The 22,256-nt window shown below is 38.1% G+C and overlaps 1 protein-coding gene across 2 annotated transcripts in view; it reads left to right on the forward strand.

The window, feature by feature from the left end:
* Positions 1-22,256, forward strand: part of rarga (retinoic acid receptor gamma a) — a 70,572-nt gene that overhangs the window by 40,475 nt on the left and 7,841 nt on the right. The window contains exons 1-2 of one of the 2 annotated variants that reach the window (XM_073822871.1): positions 3,868-4,319; positions 20,536-20,684. In XM_073822871.1, coding sequence (XP_073678972.1) covers positions 4,175-4,319; positions 20,536-20,684 — 294 coding nt within the window. In that variant the 5' untranslated portion in view covers positions 3,868-4,174. Of the gene's footprint in view, positions 1-3,867; positions 4,320-20,535; positions 20,685-22,256 lie in introns of those variants that run through there. The other variant, XM_073822870.1, reaches the window with a different exon arrangement.

Below are 22,256 nucleotides of genomic sequence, written 5' to 3' on the forward strand. Positions count from 1 at the left end.
TATAATGTGACAAAAAATGTTTGGGGTTTAAAAAAAAAAAACTTAATATTTAAAAAATTATGAATATTTAAAAAATTGCTTAACATATAATCTCTGAAAACACTGATCAAAATGTCAGTAAAGACATTTCAAATAGATTTCAAATAAATGCTGTTCTTTTGAACTTCCTAATAATCAGAGTCCTGAAAAAAGTATCACAGTTTTCACAAAACTATTAAGCAGCAAAACTGTTTTCAACACTGATAATAGAAAATGTTTCTTAAGCATCAGATTAGCATATTAGAATGATTTCTAAAGGATCATGTGACACTAAACCCTGGAGTAATGATGCTGAAAATCAGCTGTGATCACAGGAATACATTTTAAAATCTATTAAAATAGTTTTTAGATAGCTTTTTTTAAAATTGTAATAATATAAATGCAGTCTTGGTGAGCATAAGAGACTTCTTTCAAAAACATAAACATAAATCTTACTGACCACAAACTTTTGAACAGTAAAGTTCAAAAGAAATGTTGTTAAATTTATGCTTAAGATAATGTTAATGGTGTAAAAAAAAACAAAGCAAAAAACATCTAAAGTCTTAATACCTTGTGCAGTTATGGATTTAAAAAACTGATTCTTTTTAAGCATTTTTAGATATTTTACTCAAAGTTTTGCTCTGTCTTAAAAAAACTTTTATTAGAATTCACAGCTTCGTCCTTCCACCATTGTACTTTTTGATCTGTTCTTTTGTTTGTTCTTTTGTCGCCCTTGGCCTTTATGACACAACAATTACATGAAGAACCTCACTGTTACAATTGATGTACTTTACTGTCTTCTCAAACAAAAGGGCCATTAAAGTGCTCTACTCTCTCTCTCTCTCTCTCTTTCTCCCCCACTCATACTCTCCTTCTCTCTCTCCTGCTCTCTCTCTCACTCTTTCTTCCTGTCTCTGTCTATGAGGGTCGCCTAAAGAAAATAAATGAGAACCATAACAAAGTCAAGAGCCACAAGATCAATAAACAGCCTAATGAATACCATTCTCAGCGCATGCCCCGACGTGCTTGGAGAAGAACTCTTTGTTTCTTTGGAAGTGTGAAAAAGCAAAGGGGGTTTGGGAAAATGAAAAGCAGAACGCCGCAGAACTCCACAGAGCGGGAGATTGTGAGTGTATTTGGAAGGAAGGGCAGTATGTGTTTATGGAGAGCCCGACCAGCAGCGCAGATTGACAGGAAATGGTGTCTTTTCTTAGGCGGCTGGGCCGTACCACTACTAGCGGCCCGACGGGGGTGGGGAGGGGGGGTGAAGATGGATGAGGCAAGGCTGAGACGCAGGCACCTCTGTTGCTCCTGGCATTGTGTTCAGCTGTTTGCTTGACTTGAACCCTGGTATGGCTCCGTCCACTCCCCAGCTGTTCACTTATTGAAAGCCATTGGCACTGACACTGGCAGAGCTATTTATTTCATTAGGGTATTTTTTCAGGTCATGTAGTACTGATTGTGTGTGCCGGAGGTATTTGTGTTTTATTAGGGGTAGGGGGAGTAAATTATGGCAACTAGGGTTGTGAGGGTTACTGGAAAGAACTTGTTGATTCGATTGGTGGACCAATGGTCATGGTCATGAAAACCTGAAAAAAAATGTGAAGAATTTTCATTTCCAGACCTGGGAAAGTTATTGTTGTGCTCTGCTCTGAAGTATCTTTTTAGCTGGATACTGCCACAAATCACCGCATAACATTAGTTTTTCTTATTATCGTACAAATGGCTTCAGTATGTATAATCGGTCAGTCTTATTGATGCATAATCTTGGTATTTGACATACAAAAGGAAATCTATCCCAATCTCTATGAGATGATTTTGAATAGCTTGAAAGGTCATGCAAAAAAGGTCATTAGTCAAAATAGTGTGGAAGCCCTCAATAGTCCGTGTAGATGCGGACAACAATAACATGTGAGTACAAACGATGCATTAGGAGCTGGGGGTGAACACTTTTTGAATTTGAAGATCGGGGAAAATTTAACCGATTTTGTCTTCTGATAACAATACCTATCTTCTGTAGCTTCTGAAGGGCAGTACTAAATGAAAAAAATATGATATTTAGGCGAAATAAGAAAAATGTACACATCTTCATTCTTTTCAAAAGATTACTCCCCTGGCTATTAATACATCGTGTTACCTTTTGAAGCATCAGTGAGCGTTTGAACCTTCTGTACTAGTTGCGTATGAGTCCCTCATTTGTCCTAAGTGTGAAAAGATGGATCTCAAAATCATATAGTCGTTGTTGGAAAGGGTTCAATTACACAAAAATGCTGAAAAACCAAACAATTGTGGGAACTAAAGGATTTTTCTGAAGAACAGTGGGCAGTTTTATTGTTCAGGACAAACAAGGGACTCATGAACAACTATCACTAAACAACTTTAAACTTTAAACAATCTTATTCAGGTCAGTGCTAAATAAAAAAAAATACCATGCATTTTGTATGATCCCTCTTATTTTGGTAAAATAATTAACATTTTGCAAATTCTGCAAGGTGTGTGTAAACGTTTGACTTTAACTGTATATATAAAATATAATTTAATATTATGATTATTTTTGTTTATTTATTTATCTATTTACTTTATTTTGTAGTGTATTTAGGGCAGGGACATAAATCAACTAGGGTTGATTGGCAAAAAGTCATACAGTCATCTGGTAATTATAAATTATACTGCTAAACCGGTTGACTGTTGTCAGGGTAGACATCATATTTCATTACACGCAAATGATAATGAGGCTGTGAGAGATAGATGTACAGTCCATTCAAGGTCCTAGGTCATATCCAGGCACACATTTAGAATCTGTGGAAGTCTGTAGAGAGCTCATTAGAATGACCAATTAGAATCAGATTGCATGCTTGTTTAATAAATATTTGACTTATTTGATAATGCTGTCAGCTAGATAAGATATTCTGGGCCTGGTCATGTCTAATTTCCACAACCTATGTTTCCCAGTTGTTTATCCTCTGGGAATCTATTACAAAGTGCCATTTTTTGTAGTTTTGTCATCTAAGCAAGTCTCTTCAGTGTACACATTAGTCTTACACTTAACCGACCGTGCGCTTCAACCCCTCACAGCCTCATTTTCACGCACGTCAAATGACTGTAGTCCATGAGAAAGAACTCAAATTCATCACGTCTTGGTCGCAAGTGCCGAAGACAAGCCCTGACATTCCTTCCCAAGTTCATCTTCCTGTTGGTCTCCTGCCTGGCGTCCTCTAGCGCATGGATTCTCCCCACGCAATTGAATAAAGTTCCTCTTTTAAAAGCTTCTATGAGGGCCAGAGGGGGCTTTGAATATTCGCCACATACTTAATGAGCTAGAGACAGCAGCGGCCATCAGTCATTTACTCTGTTTTTGTGGAGACAAAGGCGAGAATTTTGCCCTGGCATCTGCTGCTTGCACAATGCTCTCTCTCTCTCTCTCTCTCTCTCACTCTCTCTTGCTCACTCGCTCTGGACTTTAATGTGGTTATGATTAGAGACGGGGCTGAGGGACGGGTTCGGGGGGGTGGGGGGGGGGTTCTCATATGTACTGCAAGGGAAAAAGGGGGAGGTGCGCAAAGCGAGAGAGCTTGTTTGTGCGCAGTGCGTGCTGAAATATGAATCACAAAGAAGACAAAAAGAGGCCAGAGAGAATCAAATAAAAGTTTGTCCTCTAACCAGATCAGAGCTGGCAATGCAAACACACAAACACACACTGTGGCCCCTCCCTGTGGCCCTCGCTCAACCCTCTCTCTCCCTCTCTCACCCCCCATTCTCGATCAGCCTCTCTCTCTCTCTCTCTCTCTCTCTCTCTCTCTCTCTCCACCCCCCTCTGTGTGCGCAGGACTGAGGCAGTTGGTTCGCTCCAGTGTGTCTGAGAGCCGCGAGTGCTATGTGGGGCTGTTATTTAGGTCTGTTACAACACGCTAGGAGCAGCTCACCCCGAGCAACCAGCACCGCAGATCAGCCGGAGAGGGAAAGAGAAACAAGCAGCGTGACAGACAGAGAGAGAGGAAACGCTTACAAGAGCAAAAGCAGCAGGATCAGGCAGCACGTATATCCTGACTAGAGGAATTCCAGCAGGGGATTTAGCGCTGTCGTAGCTGCGGGTGTTGTTATTGTTTTTTTTGGTGACGTGAGGCGTTCGGAGGCGGGTGGGCGACGGGGACGCAGCATGTTCGACTGTATGGAGGCTCTGGGCATGGGTCCCCGCCAACTCTACGATGTCACCAACCGGGGTGCGTGCATGCTGCGGAAGGCGAGCCCCTTCTATGCAGGACTGGACCCTTTTGCTTGGACTGGGACAGCCAGCGTACGCTGTAAGTGGCTTTTCTTATTCTTTTAAAGGGCCTCCCTTCTCATGTTGACCACTGGACGCTTGGTGCCAAATGAGCCCAATCCGTCAAGCTGTGTTTGGCTGCTTTCGAGATGCTGTTTGAGTCGATCGGGTTGAGTCTGGTTTTACCAACGGTGTGGGTAACCTGATTTTTTGACCTTGTCGATTGATGAAAAGTTAAACAGAAAGGAAGTAATGCGAGAGGGAGAGATGAAAGAGAGAGTGTTTGAGAAAAAGAGAGAGAGAGAGAGAAGTGGGTGGGGGGGAACCTGACACTGTGCTATAATTTCAGTCATGCAGATTGCATTTGTCTTCTTCACTTCACAATTGTGCCTGACAGCTCTGGTATCCCAGCATGCCTGACCACGGCTCAGCCCACACAACAGCATCAAACAAGCGTAAAAGTGAAAAAACCAAAGGGGCATTAGTCAAATATGTGTCACTGATGAAACTCTCAGATTGGGAATTGGAAACGGATTGGGTGATTCGACTGTAACAGGAAACCGAATTGCAAACGGCATTCAATAAATAGTAAAGAATTGGATGGAAAGTTTACTAAAGACCTGGAGGGCTCTTCGGTTTTCTCCCTTTTTTCACTCTCTGTCTCTGTTTCAACCATTTTATTTTTCCTTCCTCCGTTCCAGACCTTAGACAGCCTTTGGCTTAAAAAACAATCATGCTTCAGCATAGACAAAACTCGGATCCGTTTTCAGAAGGGATCAGTCTGAGGAAAAAAATTCTTCTTTTTCCCAAAATGCACAGCGCTCTTGCTGTTTTCCATTTGTATTTGTTGAAGCTTCTGCTTTTTGTTCCTCCTTCTCGGCCTCTGAGGGCGACTCATCTGTCTTCATTAATCGTGAAAGACACCAACGTTTCAGTGGCTGTCAGCCACACTGGGTTCTCTTTAATGAAGACAGATGCCCTGTCTGAGCTCGACCCGGAGGGGAGGGGAGGGAGGGAGGTCCATAATGCCTCTTCTCCTTGGCCAGGGCCCTGATGATAACAAGATGAAATCTGTTTATTTAATCAGTCATGTCTCACCAACGCTACACAAGCACACGATCAGGGCCCACGTTGGAAAACGAGTCCTCCGATTGCATTGCTGCTGCTGCTGCTTCTCGAATTCTGTTCCTTCCTGGTTCCAGGAAATAGCGGAGACCGAGAGGCAATCGGGACAGATCCCGCTGCCCTCGGGGAAGAACGGGAGCGGTGTACTGTTACAAGCCACCATGCCCAGCAACCTCTGTAAACAAGACTGGCCTATCCAACCACAGTTGTTGCTCTTAAACAAGATTAATCAGTCTTTAGTCCAGTATTTTATTAGAGGCGGGCCAGCTGCAATGCATTGTGGGTAAACTTCTCTAAGAGTTAAATTTGTCTGACTGTCTCTTAAAGTTTCAGCTTTTTGTGTCTTTATTTGATTAGAGAGCAGCAGAGAGGGGGTGGGGACACATTGCAGGCCAAGACTCTAACCTGCATTGGCAACATGATCACCATGGCCAAACGTATCTTAGAGATTTTAGCACTTCTTATTTTGTTATCTCTCTAAGGAAGTTTCTTTCTCATAAAAATACCTTTTCTCCATCTGGTACATTTTGTTTTTACAGTTTGTTGAATTGTAGCCCACCAGTGCCTTTTCTAGGCTGTTTCTGCCTGATGTACTCATAAACTCTATAAATATTCTGGATTGTGCTGGTCATGTGTCTTTGTGACTACACTAATGTTCAAAAGTTTAGCAAGGATGCCTTAAATTGAGCAAAAGTGACATTAAAGACTAATAAAAATAGTATTTAAGATGACTGCTTTTGATTCAGCAAGAATCTTGAAAAAAAATCCATCAGTTTCCATAAAAAAGAAAAGCTTTTCAAAAAACTTTCAACAAATAAATATTTCTTGAGCACCAAATGATCTTTAAAGACTCATGACACTAAAGACTGGAGTAATGGCTGTTGGAAATTACATTAAATTACATTTTAAAACATGTGACCTTGGACTACAAAACTATTCTTAAGTAGCACAGGTATATTTATAGCAATATTCAAAAATACACTGTATGGGTCAAAATGATTGATTTTTCTTTTATGCCAAAAATCATTAGGATATTAAGTAAAGATCGTGTTCCATGAAGATATCACCATAAATGTATGAAAACTTAATTTTTGATTAGTAATATGCATTGCTAAGAACTTCATTTGGACAACTTTAAAGGTGATTTTCCTCATTTTTTTGCACCCTCAGATTCCAGATCTCGGCCAAATATTGTCCTATCCTAACAAAACATACATTAATGGAAATATTATTTATTCAGATAAAAAAATGTTTTGTGGTTCAGGGTCACATATTTTAAAATAGAAAACAGTTTTACATTGCAATAATATTACTGTATTGAACATTAGAATGGTGAACATGGAACCAGTGCAACTTTGTGTGTTTTTGATGTGCTGAATAATATACATTTGTGGATTGCATTCAGATGTTTTGTTTGTATTTTCACCAAAGAGCAATTGAAATGTACCAACTTCTTGGTTTGTAGAGGCTTCCAGGAAACTTAAACCACACAGTAAACCACGCTGACAATGAAGGGTCCTCACTTGCATTGCCCTGCACCATTCACAAACCCCCCTGCTGCCTGTTAGAGGTGAAGAGCACGAGAATCGCAGCCCACAGTCAGTGTGGCCAGTCTTTCCTGTTTTTATGTGCAGCAGTTCAAGACCTTTGCAGTTTTTTTAAATTCAATGTCAGAGGTTATGGAGAGGCTTTGCACGGGCCAATGTCAGCTCTCGTGACTGTGTGAGCTGCCCTTGTTCCATCCCTGAAAGGAAAGAGAGCTGAAAGGGCTTTTTTATTGAGCCATACTTGGCTCTATTGAGCCATATGTTTTCAAAAAAGGAAGCACGCAGGTGATTTAGTCATCTATACATAAGAAAGATATCATCACGTTTCTCTGAAATGCTCTTAATTTCCTCTTTTTTTATTTGCTAAGAGATTGCTCATGTTGTGTGACTACAATTTCACAGTTTTTTTAGACTGTTGTGTCTAGTTTAATTTACTACATTTTTGGTGGGTTTTTGCTGCATTGAAATGAGGACGAGAATCCGGGATCGTCTTCCTGCCCTGATCATTCAGGCTCATACACACACGCCATTGTTTTCTGCAAAGTGTGCTGTCCACATCAGAGTCTGATAAGCTCTCTGAAACAGAGCTCTGCGTGAAAGACAGGGAAATGAGGGCTTCCTGTGTCCGCTGTCACACGCAGCCCGATCTCATTTTTTGTTTTAATGGAAGTCCTCAATTATTTCGTTATAATTACAAAAAGATTCAATTAAAAGATTAGAGTGCCCGACAAGGCTAGAGAATAAAAAACGATACTTGATTGATTCGATGCTTGTGAGAGAGAGAGTGTGTGTCTCTCAGCATTGGAGGAAATAGGAAAAAGTGGTTGGCCGTGAGGGATTCACACTGATTGCATCCCAGTCCATCAATCAACTCTGTTAAACAAGCTGTGAATAATATTTTTACTTCTTAACTTGTGTTATTCAATCTTGCACTTCATTGCAAGTGTGTAAAAATAGGAAAAATGAGAATCTGCAATTACATAGCCAGTGCATCCCTAAATGGTAAGCTCTGTGAATTATGCATAAGGTGTTTTAGTGCATTTTGATGATTTAAAGGTGGTGCAGATGCTGTGTATGGATGGCCGTTGAAGCCTGTCTAAGAGGGAGTCGTAGGCAAACCCAAGAGAAAAGGCCAGACGCGGCCACTGAGATTCCACAGTCTGCCGCTGGAATCCATTTGCTTCTGTTTGGGCAGTTTATAATATCCCGGCAGGGTCAAGGAACCGTAAATAAGAGAGATCCGCCTCTCATAGAACAGCAACAATGACTGTTTTGCACTGTTTGAGGGATGGGCAAATTTTAGGCTGACTGTGAAATGATCAGACGGTGCAATTGATGCACATGGTTCACGGGTGAGTTCTTAGCACCTTGTTGTAGATTTCAGACGGGTCCCGATGGGCAAGCCGAAAGGCTCATTGAACAGTCCAAATTTGTCCCAGATCTATTCAGGAAGCATTGCTAATTAGCTAATCTTTCCTCTTCACTTTCATGGGTCTCTGAGAGACACAAACAAGGCCAGGCATCATGGGATTGAAAACTCTGGGTGAGGCTCAATGGCTGTCATAGTTTGGCCATCACCTCCCCTTTGTCTGATGATTTAGTGGATGTTTACTGAGAGCTCCAGTGCCTGGTTGGCAGTTTCTCTCTGGGGGCGAGGCGTTGGCAGGATCTTTGTCAGTCTGAAACCATGTGTGAGCTCAGTGTGAGGGGAGAAGTTCTGTTACCAGTGTGTTGTTGACTGACGGCTTGGCTCCGTCGTTACTAGTGCTCACTGTTATGTGAAAATGTGAGGCGAAATATAGCTCAAACCCCCACTATGTTCGCCCGCAGTTGGCCCGTAGGAACTCCCCGTCATTCAGTCATTGGTTTTATCTAAAATGAGAATCAGGTTGAGGGCTTGCAGCACTGTTGATGAGGTGATGCTTCTCAGAATCGATTGTGGTAGAATTGATAGTGTTTAAAGTCATCTCAGTGCATTTTGATACTTTAGAAATCTGCACATTATTGTACTTACAGACTGATTTTATCAGTGGTTTCATGTCATAGATACTCTTGTAGTTCTTGTCATGAAAAACATCCTGTTGTACAATGGTCTGCAAGTCACCAACCGACTAGTTGATGTAGAGTTTTTTTTTCATTTGGTATTTTTAGTGGCAATGCTTTAAAGGGGAAATAAGATTTCTCTGAGATTTCCGTGTGCTGTGGTTTAACATGCTGAGAGTCAGTGCGGTACAACTGAGAGAAGTTGCGTCTTTATATTTATCCCTTTTAAAGCATTGTCTCTACAGCCATCAAAGCACTGCATGAATAAGCGATTGACTGCCTTTGAACATAAATTTTAAGGCTATTTCTATAGGACAACAAATTGTTGGGCCATGGGTATTTTTAAGATGTTAGACTCTGTGTTGATGTGCCAAGTCAACATCTGAATAGTGAAAACTGTGTTAAAACCCCTAGCTGAGAAATGTAATATGAAAACATGTACATATATTTTCCATTTTTCATGTGTGTACATGCAGATGGAGGTGAGAGGCCATCCTAAATCAGCCATAAAAGATAAATGGATATAAGAGCCCAAGGATGCTTGTTAGGGAAGACCATCTGTACTTTACCCCCACACATCCATCTTTTTAAACGATCATCTGCTGTCTAAAGACTCAGCACAGTGTTCAGTATGAGCAGGGACTACATCGTCTGTCTGGTGGATGGTTTTCTATGGCTGGGATGGTCTACGCTCCATTTAGAAAAGCTGTGTTGGCTCTAAATAAGAAGGGTATTGTGGTTTAGTCAAAGATGGGTTTGGATTTGTCTCTCAAGGTGACTTCCTACGTCTGTTGCTCTTCGGGGTTACGAGAGTACATCAAACCGCACGCAGTGTTGTTTTGAAACTTCGCACTTGCCAGTTTCCACGAAGCGTGCCCATCCACGCCCATAACATCTTGGGCAGTCACTGAAGGCGTGATGCCACACTAAAGTGAAAAATTCCACTCGCGTAAGCACACATCATATTGTAATTTCCCCTATAGTCAAAGCAGAAGTTTCTCACGGACTCGCCCTTGTGCCATTAGAAAGAACAGAACTGTGCCAGGCTGTTGAAATGATGTTGAAAAAGCAAGTATTTATACACAAGAGACCCACAGCTACTACATTCATCGACCACAAATCACGTAAACAGCAGGAAGCCACAACTCTGTTGGGTCCTCTTCTTATGCAAAGCAAAGCTTTGCATCGAGCTCATGCAGTTGCTTACTAATTAGGGATCATGACAGTTAGATGAGACCCAAGCAAGTCAAACAGACCTTTGCAGAATTAAGGTGTCAGCCTTTAAAGTTCGGCTGCTTCTTCTTTTGTGGTTTCTATTGTTTGGGGAAGGAAGCAATAAGGTCCCAAGTCCCGAGCTGAGAGACACTTCAGGCTGTGACTCAAGCGAAGTTGCCCGTCTTAAAGCAGGTGAGCGCAGACAGATGGTGAGAGGAAGTCTGCGAGGAGCAGAAGATCAAAGATAATGGGTAGATGAGGCTGTCTAGCTGCCTGTTGGCTTGATCAATGGTTGTGTCCATGGAGGACGCATCCAGCCATTGGAGTGGAGAGGAATTAGAGGAGACACTCTCACTCAGGGGTTGACAGCACAGATGAAGCCTGGTGGGGGTGCTGGAGATTCAGTGGAGTTGCAAATTTGGATGTCTGTACCAGAAATCTGTCTTCTCTGAATCAGGCCTTCATTCCCAGGCTTTGTGCTCTGATTACCCCTCACTGTCTAGCTTGGATGGAGTCCTACTAGAGGAATAGGACAAAAGTCCCTTAAACGGTTTACCCAATGGCCTGTGTTTAGGATTAAACAAAAGCTTTTCTATTCAATTGTTCTTTTGCAGAACTGTTTCCTGGCTGCATAGAGAAAAAAGTTCTACCAGGTTCAACACTCCTAAAAATAAAGATTCTTTATTGGCATCAATGGTTCTATGAAGAACCTTCAACATCCATGGAACCTTTCAAATGCAGATTTTTAAAATGTTCTTAAAATTTGTTCTTTTAAGAACTGTTCACTTAAAGGTTCTTTGAGTAACCTAAAAAAGGTTCTGCAGAAACACCCTTTTGGAACCTTTTTTTTTAAGAGTGAAGTTTCTGTAAAGAACCGCTGAAACAATGACTTTCTAAATAGCTAGGGAATTAAAAAGGTCTTTGTGGAGGTTTCCCTATGGCTTCAGGCTATAAAAACCATTTTGATTCTAATTGAAAACTTTATTTTTAATTAAATAGTCTATCAGTGGACGCTTTTATCTGGAGCAGCTTACATATTGCAAATTACATTTATTATAGAGACAAGCCCCTTGAGCAAGCCAAGGGTAAATGACTTGCTCAAGGGCATGATGGATCCAATGAAGATCAATGGAGTTGGTGAGGCTTAAACCAGCAGCCTTCTGCTTACCAGACCTTTGGTAATGGAGAGCCCAGTATCTGTGTAAGCCGTAGTTGAGAGGGTGTCTGATTGCCTGTAATCCAGGAAGGACTCAAGTGTGGGTGATTGATTCTCTGAGTCCATTGATGTGTTAGTGCCACTCATTCAAGGGTCAATCAGGCCAAATGCTAGCTCACCTTCATGCTGACATGCCTTGGGGTTTCTGAGTTGCAGTGTAGTAATGCAGATTGAGAGTAGTTTAAAGAGATGGTTTACGCAAAAATGAAAATTCTGTCATTAATTACTCACCTTCATGTTGTTCCAAACCTGTAAGACCTTCATTTGACCTTCGCAAGATATTTTTGATGAAATCTCAAAGCTTTCTGAGCCTGAGACAGCAACGTAAATACCATGTCCAAGGCCCAGAAAGGTAGTAAGGACATCGGTAGTCCATGTGACCATTGCAAGCAAAAACTGCTCCACAGTGTGGAAATATAGGAAGCATTTCCTACACAGAAGTCACTTTCAAACCAACCAACTTCCCGTTGGTCAATGTGGGAAAATCACGTGAGCGACTTGAAAATAACCGAAATCTGTGTTTTGCAACTCCCAATTGTGCTGATTCCTGTTGGAATGACTTGATTTTGCAGAGCAACATTAAATATGACCGCACATTGTTTTAAACCTCTATTAATGTTTTTGTCTACAGCTAAAAAAAACAAACATTGTGAACGAAAAAAAAAAAAAAAAGCCATGGTAATTGACAGAATTTTAAATAATTTATTCTAGATAATGCCAAAAAGCTGATAATTGTTTTTATGTAAAATAAAAGTATAATTAAATAAAATACAGTTGAGGTCAAAAGTTTACATCTCCCTTTCAGAATCTGCAAAATCATACAATTTTTTTTTTTTTCATATTTCACATAAAAGATGTTTACATGTAGTCCACAAGAAAAAATAATAGTTGAATTTATAAAAATGACCCTGCTTAAAAGTTTACATCCCCTTGATTGATCCCCCTGAATGATCCACAGTTATTTTTTTTTTTGTTTGATAGTTGTTCATGAGTCCCTTGTTTGTCCTGAACAGTTAAACTGCCTGCTGTTCTTCAGAAAAATCCTTTAGGTCCCACAAATTCTTTGGTTTTTCCAGCATTTTTGTGTATTTGAACCCTTTCCAACAATGACTGTATGATTTTGAGATGCATCTTTTCACACTGAGGACAACTGAGGGACTCATATGCAACTATTACAGAAGGTTCAAATGCTCACTGATGCTTCAGAAAGAAAAACATGCATTAAGAGCTTGGCGGTGAAACATGTAACTATCTTCTGTAGCCTCTGAAGGGCAGTACTAAATAAAAAAATATAATATTTTACAAAATAAGAAAAATGTACATTGTTCAAAAGTTTACACCCCTGGCTCTTAATGCATTAATGAAAATGGGAAAAAGTTATGTTTTTGAACACAAAAAAGCCCTCAGTAGTTGGTACAATTGTAAAAAATAAATAACTCAAAATTCTGGCCAAACCCAATAGCTGATATGGTTTTCCAAGTACATAAAAAAAATCTTTTTCAGATTATTTTCTTTTGTTGTTCCAGTAATGCAGGTTTGGAATGACACTGTGGTGAATAAACGATGACAGGCTTAATTTTGGATGAACTAACCCTTTCAGACAAATCCAGCAAATACCTGCTTGCCCTTTGCGTGATAGCATTGACCTACAGGAGACCTATTGCTGGCCGACTCATTGACTGAGAATGATAACTGTATGTGTTCATGTATGTACTCATGCCTGTGTGCTGGTTATGACATGAGGGTGTAAATTCCTTCGGTCTTGTCCAGTCTGGGCTGTATGTAAGCCTTTCTCTCTTTTTTCTGTCTTTCCCTCTGAGCCATCACTTGGACGGCAGCCCAGTTTTATCACAGGGCTTCCTTTCAGAGAGGGCCTTACTGCAACAGGAAGGACTCCTCCTTTTTTACAGGCCTGGGATGAAGCGCATAAGAGGGAGGGAGGGATAAAAAGTAGAGAAATGGGAGGAGAGGAGGGGGAGATCAGGTAATGAGCTTGTACACAGCTGTTGACAGCAACTGCTACTGCTCAGCACCTTTAATGAAAGCACACACACCTCTCAGCCCGGGATTTAACACTGCTTTTCGCACTGCATCTGTTGTGCAGAGACATTGTTTTTAAAACGGGCCTTCTCATTTACTGTGTGATATTAGAGATTATTAATTGATAAATGATTATATTGGGTCATCATTTTAGATTTTAGATTTACCTTGTTTTTTTTATTTTTTTTTTATTTACATGTAAAACAATTATCCACTTTTTGAATTGGTCAGACTTTTATTTTTGTATTTTTGTATTTTGTTGATAAGTGAGGTTTTTTAATTTTCTTGTGTTCGAAAATAGTATTTTTTGCTATTATCATTGCATTGTTTAGTGTATTTATTTATTTTTTAGTTAAAGTACATTTGTAAATGTAGTAATATATACATAAATAAATAATAAACAAATAGTACATTTTCCTTTATTTTTTTTATTACATTGGACTGAATTTTTATTTATTGCTTTTTTAATTTAAACAATTACTGAAGGTTTTTTCTGTGTTCAAAAATATAACCTTTCCCATTCTAATTGCATTTTTAAGTTAGTTTATATATAGTATATTTGCAAAGTAAGTACATTTTTAGTACATTTAGTTTAGTTTAGTTTAGTTTAGTTATACATAAACACAGTTATCAGCTTATTGGCATCATCCAGAATTATTTTTATTTTATTGTAATTTTTTATCTTATTATTTTAAAACAATTATCAGCTTATTGGCATCATCCAGAATTATTATTTTTTTTATTATTGGCATCAACTAAAATTATTTTTTTTATTTTTTTTATTTTTTTTTTTTTTTAAACAATTATCAGCTTATTGGCATCATCCAAAATTATTATGTTTTGTTTTATTTTATTTTATTTAAAAACAATTATTAGCTTATTGGCATCATTCAGAATTATTTTATTTTATTTTAATATTTTAAAACAATTATCAGCTTATTGGCATCATCCAGAATTATTTTATTTTATTTTATTTTATTTTAATTTATTTAAAAACAATTATTAGCTTATTGGCATCATTCAGAATAATTTTATTTTATTTTAATATTTTAAAAGAATTATCAGCTTGTTGGCATTATCCAGAATTATTTTATTTTATTTTATTTTATTTTATTTTATTTTATTTTATTTTATTTTATTTTATTTTATTATCAGCTCATCAACTTATTGCCATCATTAAGATTTTTTTTTTTTTTTGGTCAATTACTGAGTTTTCCCCCCACATTCAGTAAAGTAAAGTAAAGTAAAATGTCAAAATAATATCTGGAATTTTAAATGATTGTTTCTCTCAATACATCAGCATTTTTACTCTGGCTGCAATATGTGAATTTCTAAATGTCAAAAAACAGCTTGTAGTAAGATAAAGCCTGCAATCAGTGAGAATACATCCAGCGGAAAGAAACAGTGATGCGGTGGAGAGGAAGGAAATGGGGTTGTGTAGTATGAGGTTGTACGATGACAACAGCATGTGAGGAGGATCTGGCTGATGGCAGGAAGCCGTGGGCAATGAGACACAGAGACCGAGAAAGAGCCACGGTCGGTTCCCCTCATCAGGAAGTTGGCAGCCAGAGGAGAGGGCTGTGTGTCCTTGCCCATCAGGCACCGCTCGGAGAGAGAGGGGGGCCCTGCCAGTCAGTCTATCAATCACACCGCTCCAAAAAACCTGGCCAATCTGTGGCCCGTCTGCCACACTGGCTGCACGCACAACAAAGCAGTCTGTCCACCCAACTCGCCTGTAATATGAGGCCAAGCGAAATCATGGAGCTTTTCAGTGGAGGGAAGCAAGATTATGTTCTGAGAAATGCAAAGCGAGCGACACGCAAATACACGCCCAACACGCTGAAATACTTAAGAGGAATTGAGACGCAGAGAACTATATTTGCAAATCAAATGGGAGTCTTTAGAGACACTCGTTGGACGGGCGCCCATGCAGAACTGAACACACACACGCTCACATGCCAAGACTAGATTTGGGAACAGAGCTCCACTGAAGATTCAATCACACCCACAGTCACGTACACAAAATCTGCTCTTCTATTGTGAAAGAATAGTTGTTCCGCAGCCAATGCGTCATATGCTGCTCAGCTAAAAGTAGTGTTGCAACACTTAAAAACACATGAAGCTGACACTTGTTTTTTGGCCTTTTAGACTTGTGGACGGACTAATTTTTAGGCTTTCATTCTGGACCAAAATAAAGAAACTCAAGGTCACAGCTCACTTCCTGTTACCCATGTGGCCTGATTTGTTTGCACTACTTGTTTGTTGTGTTACCAGCGTCACTTCTTCAGGAAATGGATTTGAACCTAGACCACTTTTTTCGCCAACAATGAAATGTTTATAGTATGCATGCATGGTTATTGTGGTCATTGATATCTCACCTAAATATAGATGTTATGGATAATATTTAGATATTTTTTATTGTATTAATGTATGAGTTCAAAGTGTATTAATAAATAAAAAATACTTTATTATAAATTAATTATTTACTTGTATTTTAATGTAATATTAGTATGGAAATAGTGTATAGAAATAGTGTTTAATTGACTATTTAACCTATTTAAAATATTTAACCTATATATATTTAAAATATTTAACCTATATATTTTTAATTTATTACTTATGTTTTTTTTAACAAATGCATATAATTTTAGAAGTTAAAAAAAGTTTAATACAAATATTTAAATATTTGATGTTTATAAAAAAACACTACTAGTCAAAAGTTTTTGAACAGTAAGATTTTTAATGTTTTTTAAAGAAGTCTCTTCTGCTCACTAAGCAGAGAAATTTTTTTTTAAATATTTTTACTATTTAAAATTACTGATTTCTATTTGAATATATTTTAAAATGTAATTTATTCCTATAATTTCAAAGCAGAATTTTTAGCATCATTACTCCAGTCACATGATCCTTCAATGTCACATGATCCTTCTAATATTCTGATTTGCTGCTCAAAAAAAGTTTTTTATAGTCAACTGTTTAAAATATTAATATAATAATATAAAATGTTTTTTGAACAGCAAATCAGCATATTAGAATAATTTCTGAAGCATCATATGACACTGGAGTAATGATGCCGAAAATGTAGCTTTGATCACAGAAATAAATTACATTTTAAAATATATTCAAATAGAAAACAGTTATTTTAAATAGTAAAAATATTTTAAAATTTGACAAAAAAAATAAAAAAAATAAATAATAATAATATATATATCCATTTTGTGTATGTGTACATGATTTCCCCGCATTGGATCATTGTGTGCATGTTCGTATCGTTACACTTTTTACATTCGTGTATTTACTTTCCCCTAGTGTGGCGTATATTGTATCTGTTTCTGCTTGTAGATATGGACATTTTCCTACCACAGGGGCATTTTGTCTAGGTTGACATTGGGATTAGCATAGGACGGTCCACCTGGAATACTTGTGTACAGAGGACACAGAGAGACCAGTTCAGGACAGAAACACAATACCAGGCAGGAAATGAACAGCTTCTACTGATAACTGCAGTCGGCTTCTACCTGTCTCTCCATCAGCAGCCATCCGCCCTCTGCCTTCGCATTGTGATGCAAATCAAGTCCCTGGCTGGAGAGCTGATAAGGAGGCCTCTCATTTCAGAGCGCTTTGTTTCCCAAACAGAGGAGAGCTTAGCGGAGGGGACGCAGAGAGGGCCTCCGGGCTGACATAAGAACCCATCCCATTGTGCTCCCCGGGAGAAGTGTTGACTGATATTTGGGAAGAGGTGTTAGAGGGAGGGAAAGCGACTGGGGTTTTTACGGCAGGAACCGTCTCGGGTTGTTGAGAGATCCTGATGGATTTTTGTCCCTCTCTCCCCCCTCCCTTTCTTTTTTACTCTCAGCTACTCAGACGGTGTCAATCAGTAGCCGTTTCTTCACGCCACATGCAGTTTGCGCTCCTTTTCAAGTGCTTGTCATTACCAGCATATTGCCAGCATTGCTATATAAACAAATAAGTTCACACTAGGTTCAGTGGCGAGCATTGATCCTGCTGCGCAACATTTAGTTCAAAGCATAACCTTAGTATTCACAACATGTATGTGTTGTGACAGCATACATGTTTGGGCTTTATACAAGAATTATAACTTTAATGTGACCTATTATGTTTTGATACCCTTTTTTGCGTTAGTTCTTTAGTTATTTTGGTGGCAATTTGCTAGTTAGTGTTCTCAATTAGGGATGCACTTATATATCGTCTAATAATCGATAACAGCTAAACAATTATCCACACTTTTGAACATCTGAAAACATCCAATGATCAGGCCCAATTATATCCTGTTAATCAAAACAGTAACAATATCAAAATCTCACGATATGATAATATTGCAATATGGAGTCCTGATACAATATTTATTGCAATATTACAAAAAAAAATACAATTTTGAATTTTAAATTCTATATGAATTCTATTAAATTCTCTGAACTTTAAAAGTGACTCAACCCTGTTTTTGTGATATACTGTCTCAGTCTAAATTACATTCACTTTGGTGTTTTAGGAAGCCAAACAAAGTAGAATATAATAATAATAATAATAATAATAATAATAATAATAAAAACAACAACAACAATGACAGTAGTAGCCATATATTGTAAAACAATTGCACCGTCATTAAACCATGATAATATCGAGACTTCGGATATTCAGATATATATTTATCAGAATTCGGTTACCGAGAGTTATGAACATTCAAAAAGTTAATTTTCAATTACTCAATTAATCATCAGAATAAATCGACAGATTACTCTATTACCAAAATACGCAATTAATCATCAAAATACTTGATTAATCGACAGAATAATCGTCAGATTACTCGATTACCAAAATAATCGTTATTGACGGCCCTAATAGTTTTTTCTTTAAACTAAACTAGAACCTATTCAGATAACATTCCTGTATTGTACTTCAAAGCAGACCAGTAAAAAAAACTAGTTTGACACTGCACAACAGTCAATTACTCAAATAATCATCAGAATAATCGACAGATTACTTGATTACCAAAATAATAGTTAGTGACAGCCCTAATTGTTTTTTTCTTTAAACTGAACTAGAACCTATTCAGATAACATTTCTCTATTGTACTTCAAAGCAGACTAGAAAAAAAACTAATTTGACATTGCACAACAGTTGATTACTTGAATAATCATCAGAATAATCGATAGAATACTCGATTACCAAAATAATCGTTGGTGGCGGCCCTAATCGGTTTTTCTTTAAACCAAACTAGAACCTATTTAGAGAACAATTCCTCTATTGTGTTTCAAAGCAGACCAGTAAAAAAAAACTAATTTGACATTGCACAACAGTTGATTACCCGATTAATCGACAGATTAATCTACAGATTACTCGATTACTAAAATAACCACTAGTGCCAGCCATAATCGGCTCATCTCTAAACTAACCTAGAACCTATTCAGATAACATTGCTCAATTGTACTTCAAAGCAGACCAGTAAAAAAAACAACTAACTTGACATTGCACAACAGCTGGGAAACAAACGTCAAGCACATTGCTGGTTCAGATGAAATTAGCCTTTTTATACATCATACACTCAGAAAGCTTGTGCATTTCTCGCTCTCGCTTGAAGAATAAGCGATTTGTTTGTAACCATGGCCATGAACAGAAGGCCCTACTGTATGTGAGCTCGACCTTAAATGGGACTTTTGCCTCTCCTCATTCACCCCTCCACCCTCGTCCCTCTTTCTTTCTGTTTTCTATCAAATTCCTCTTTTTATGCCCCCTTTTCTTCTTTTGAAGTCTCCAAACTCTTGTAAAAGGCCAAGCTGGTGGTTTTTGCTGAACCCTGTGGTGGGACAGCGAGGGAGGGGTTGTAGGTTAAGTTTAGGCTTTCCATTGAAGGTGGCTGAAGAAGGTGGGGCAATAAAAGCAAGAAGTTTAGAGCCTCCCTGTTTTTTTATGTTTATGATTGGGCCTTTTTTTTTTTTACTAGCTCAGGCTACAGCTGGTGGTGTGAATGGCTGCCCGAGGTGTCTGAGTCTTAATAAAGACCCCGCCAGCCGGGCTGGGGCCTCCAGTCCAGCCATGAGACCACCTTTATAGGCCTAGCTTACGAGCAGGGGCCTCTATTAAAACCTAGCAGGACTGCACTGAGGAATTTAGGGCCGGGAAACAAGAGAAAAATAGGGTTTGTGTGTCAAAGAATGGCAAGGGTGAAGGCTGGGGGGTTGAATTTTGAGCAACCAAGGGTAAAAGTTGACTTTGGCATGTGCTCGTGTGAAATAAAATCTCTTTTTTTAGTCTGTTAAGTGATACTTATCTCACGATATGAAACTCTCAGAATAGAGCTAAAATGGTACATTTGTGGCCTTCTAGGTTTACCACATTTGATTCTAAATTAATTCTGTCTAAGCTTTCTTTTTGGGTGGATTATAGATGATACATAGTGTTTCCATCCACTATACGCTGTTACACCCCTAGTTACAACTGTTAGCAAGGCTTGACATCAGAATTAGTGAGATATGAGACACTCGCCCCACGTCAGTCGGCCGTCCCGCGTGCAAGACGCCAAACGCAGGGTGGAGTTTTTCCCCCCAGGCTGTGACACAGATGAGCTACCTGTCTTATCGGCTCCACTTATCTGTCTGCTAATGTTAAACTGTTTGTGTTTTCTTTTCTTTCCAGTGTCAATCACCACAGCCTAATCTCCTAAAATCCTGGCCCCCTAAGGACAGGGTGGGCTTGGGGGCTAAGCTAGAGGGAGATATATTCAACAGACATGTTAACTAGACTTGACTTTTACCTAGTTGGCAGATGCTTTGCACACAATACCAGATTTAAAAAGCAGCGATGGGTAGCGTCTTGTGTGTTTCTGCTCGAGGGCATCATGAAAAAGGTTTAGCGAGGCATCATGATGGTTTTCAAAGCCGTTGTGGGTCTTTGAAATTGGATACGGTTTAAAAGGTTCACGGGAGAATCTTTTCTTCTCTCCATGTGGCGTTTAATATCACCCTCTCATTAAATCCTCCTGTGTTGTGTAAATAGTGTGAAGTGATGTGATTAGATGAAGCGTCTGATGTTTTCTTTTCTCTCCTCTTCAGCGGTCGAGACCCAGAGCACCAGTTCGGAGGAGATGGTGCCCAGCTCCCCTTCTCCACCACCTCCGCCCCGTGTTTACAAGCCCTGCTTCGTCTGCCAGGACAAGTCTTCCGGGTACCACTATGGTGTCAGTTCTTGCGAGGGCTGCAAGGTAAACAGCAGAACTCCCGTCGCCTGTGGCCTGACGAATCTCATGTTTTTCATGAGGCTGTTACACAATTTGTCTTGACGTTTGGCAAAAATGTGAAAAAAACAGAGAGACATGGAGGTTTAGCTCTCGCATGTTAAAAATACTTGAATGCTGAAAAGTATTTTCACTCCTGTCAGCACTGAGAAACTAAGACGGACTGAATAACTTGTAGTGCAGGGAGCAAAAATGTTTATGAAAACATACAAAAGGTCACTTGAAAAGGATACAGTTGCGCAGTATCAGCTACACAGTATGTTAAAGGGATAGTTTACCCAGAAATGACAATTCTGTTAACATTTATTCACCTTCCACTTGTTCCAAAACTGTTTAAGTTTCTTTCTCCTGTTAAACACAAAAGAAGTAATTTTACTATATTTAAAAGTAAAAATATGTGCTGTAACATATGCTACTGTGATAAAAAAAACAACTTTAGTCACGACTCAAGCAGCTTATTGCTTTCAAACATAATAAAACAATATAAAACTTAAAAAAGGTATAAAACGTAATTGTCCTATATATACACTACCAGTCAAAAGTTTTTGAACTGTAAGATTTTTAATGTTTTTTAACATTCTGCTCACCAAGCCTGCATTTATTTGATCTAAAGTACAGACAAAACAGTAAAATCTTGAAATATTTTTACTGTTTAAAATAACTGTTCTCTGTTTGAATATATTTTAAAATGGAATTTATTTCTGTGATTTCAAAGCTACTTTTTAGCACCATTACTCCAGTCACACATTCTAATTTTCTGATTTGCTGTTCAAAAACATTTATTATTATGTTGAAATATAATAGTATAAAAGTCTTTATCATCACTTTTGAACAATTTAAAACATCCTTGCTAAATAATTAATTTCTATAATTTATTTACAAAAATAATAATAATAATAATTAAAAAAAAAAACAGTATAATCAATATTCTGTTAATTAAAGCCAAGTATGAATCTCATCAAGCTAGTGTTTTTAAGCACTTTACATTTATTCCAAAATAATAACTTAAGCCAGTAACAGTTTAAACAATATACAGGTATTTCATTTGTGAACTTACGTTGAGCTATACTTTTTAATAGTAAGTGAATACTGGTCACAGACACAAAGATTTACTTAAATTTCACCAAGTAGATTACTCACTAAAAAAAAAGTCTATAACCAAAATAGAAATAAAAAGAAATAAAATAAAAATAAATAAAAAATAAAAGCAATAACCAAAAATACACTGTATTGGTCAACATTATAGATTTTTCTTTTATGCCAGAAATCATTAGGATACTAAGTAAAGATCATGTTCCATGAAGATATTTTGTAATTTCCTACCATAAATATATGAAAACTTAATTTTTGATTAGTAGTATACACATTGCAAAGAACTTCATTTAAACAACTTAAAGGCGATTTTCTCAATATTTAGCATTTTGCACCCTCAGATTCCAGATTTTCAAATAGTTGTATCTAGCTTCTTATTCAGCTTTCAGATTATGTATAACGCTCAATTTCAAAAGAATTGACACTTACGACTGGTTTTGTGGTTTA

The sequence above is a fragment of the Garra rufa genome, chromosome 18, assembly GCF_049309525.1.
Source record: "Garra rufa chromosome 18, GarRuf1.0, whole genome shotgun sequence".
NCBI lineage: Eukaryota > Metazoa > Chordata > Actinopteri > Cypriniformes > Cyprinidae > Garra > Garra rufa.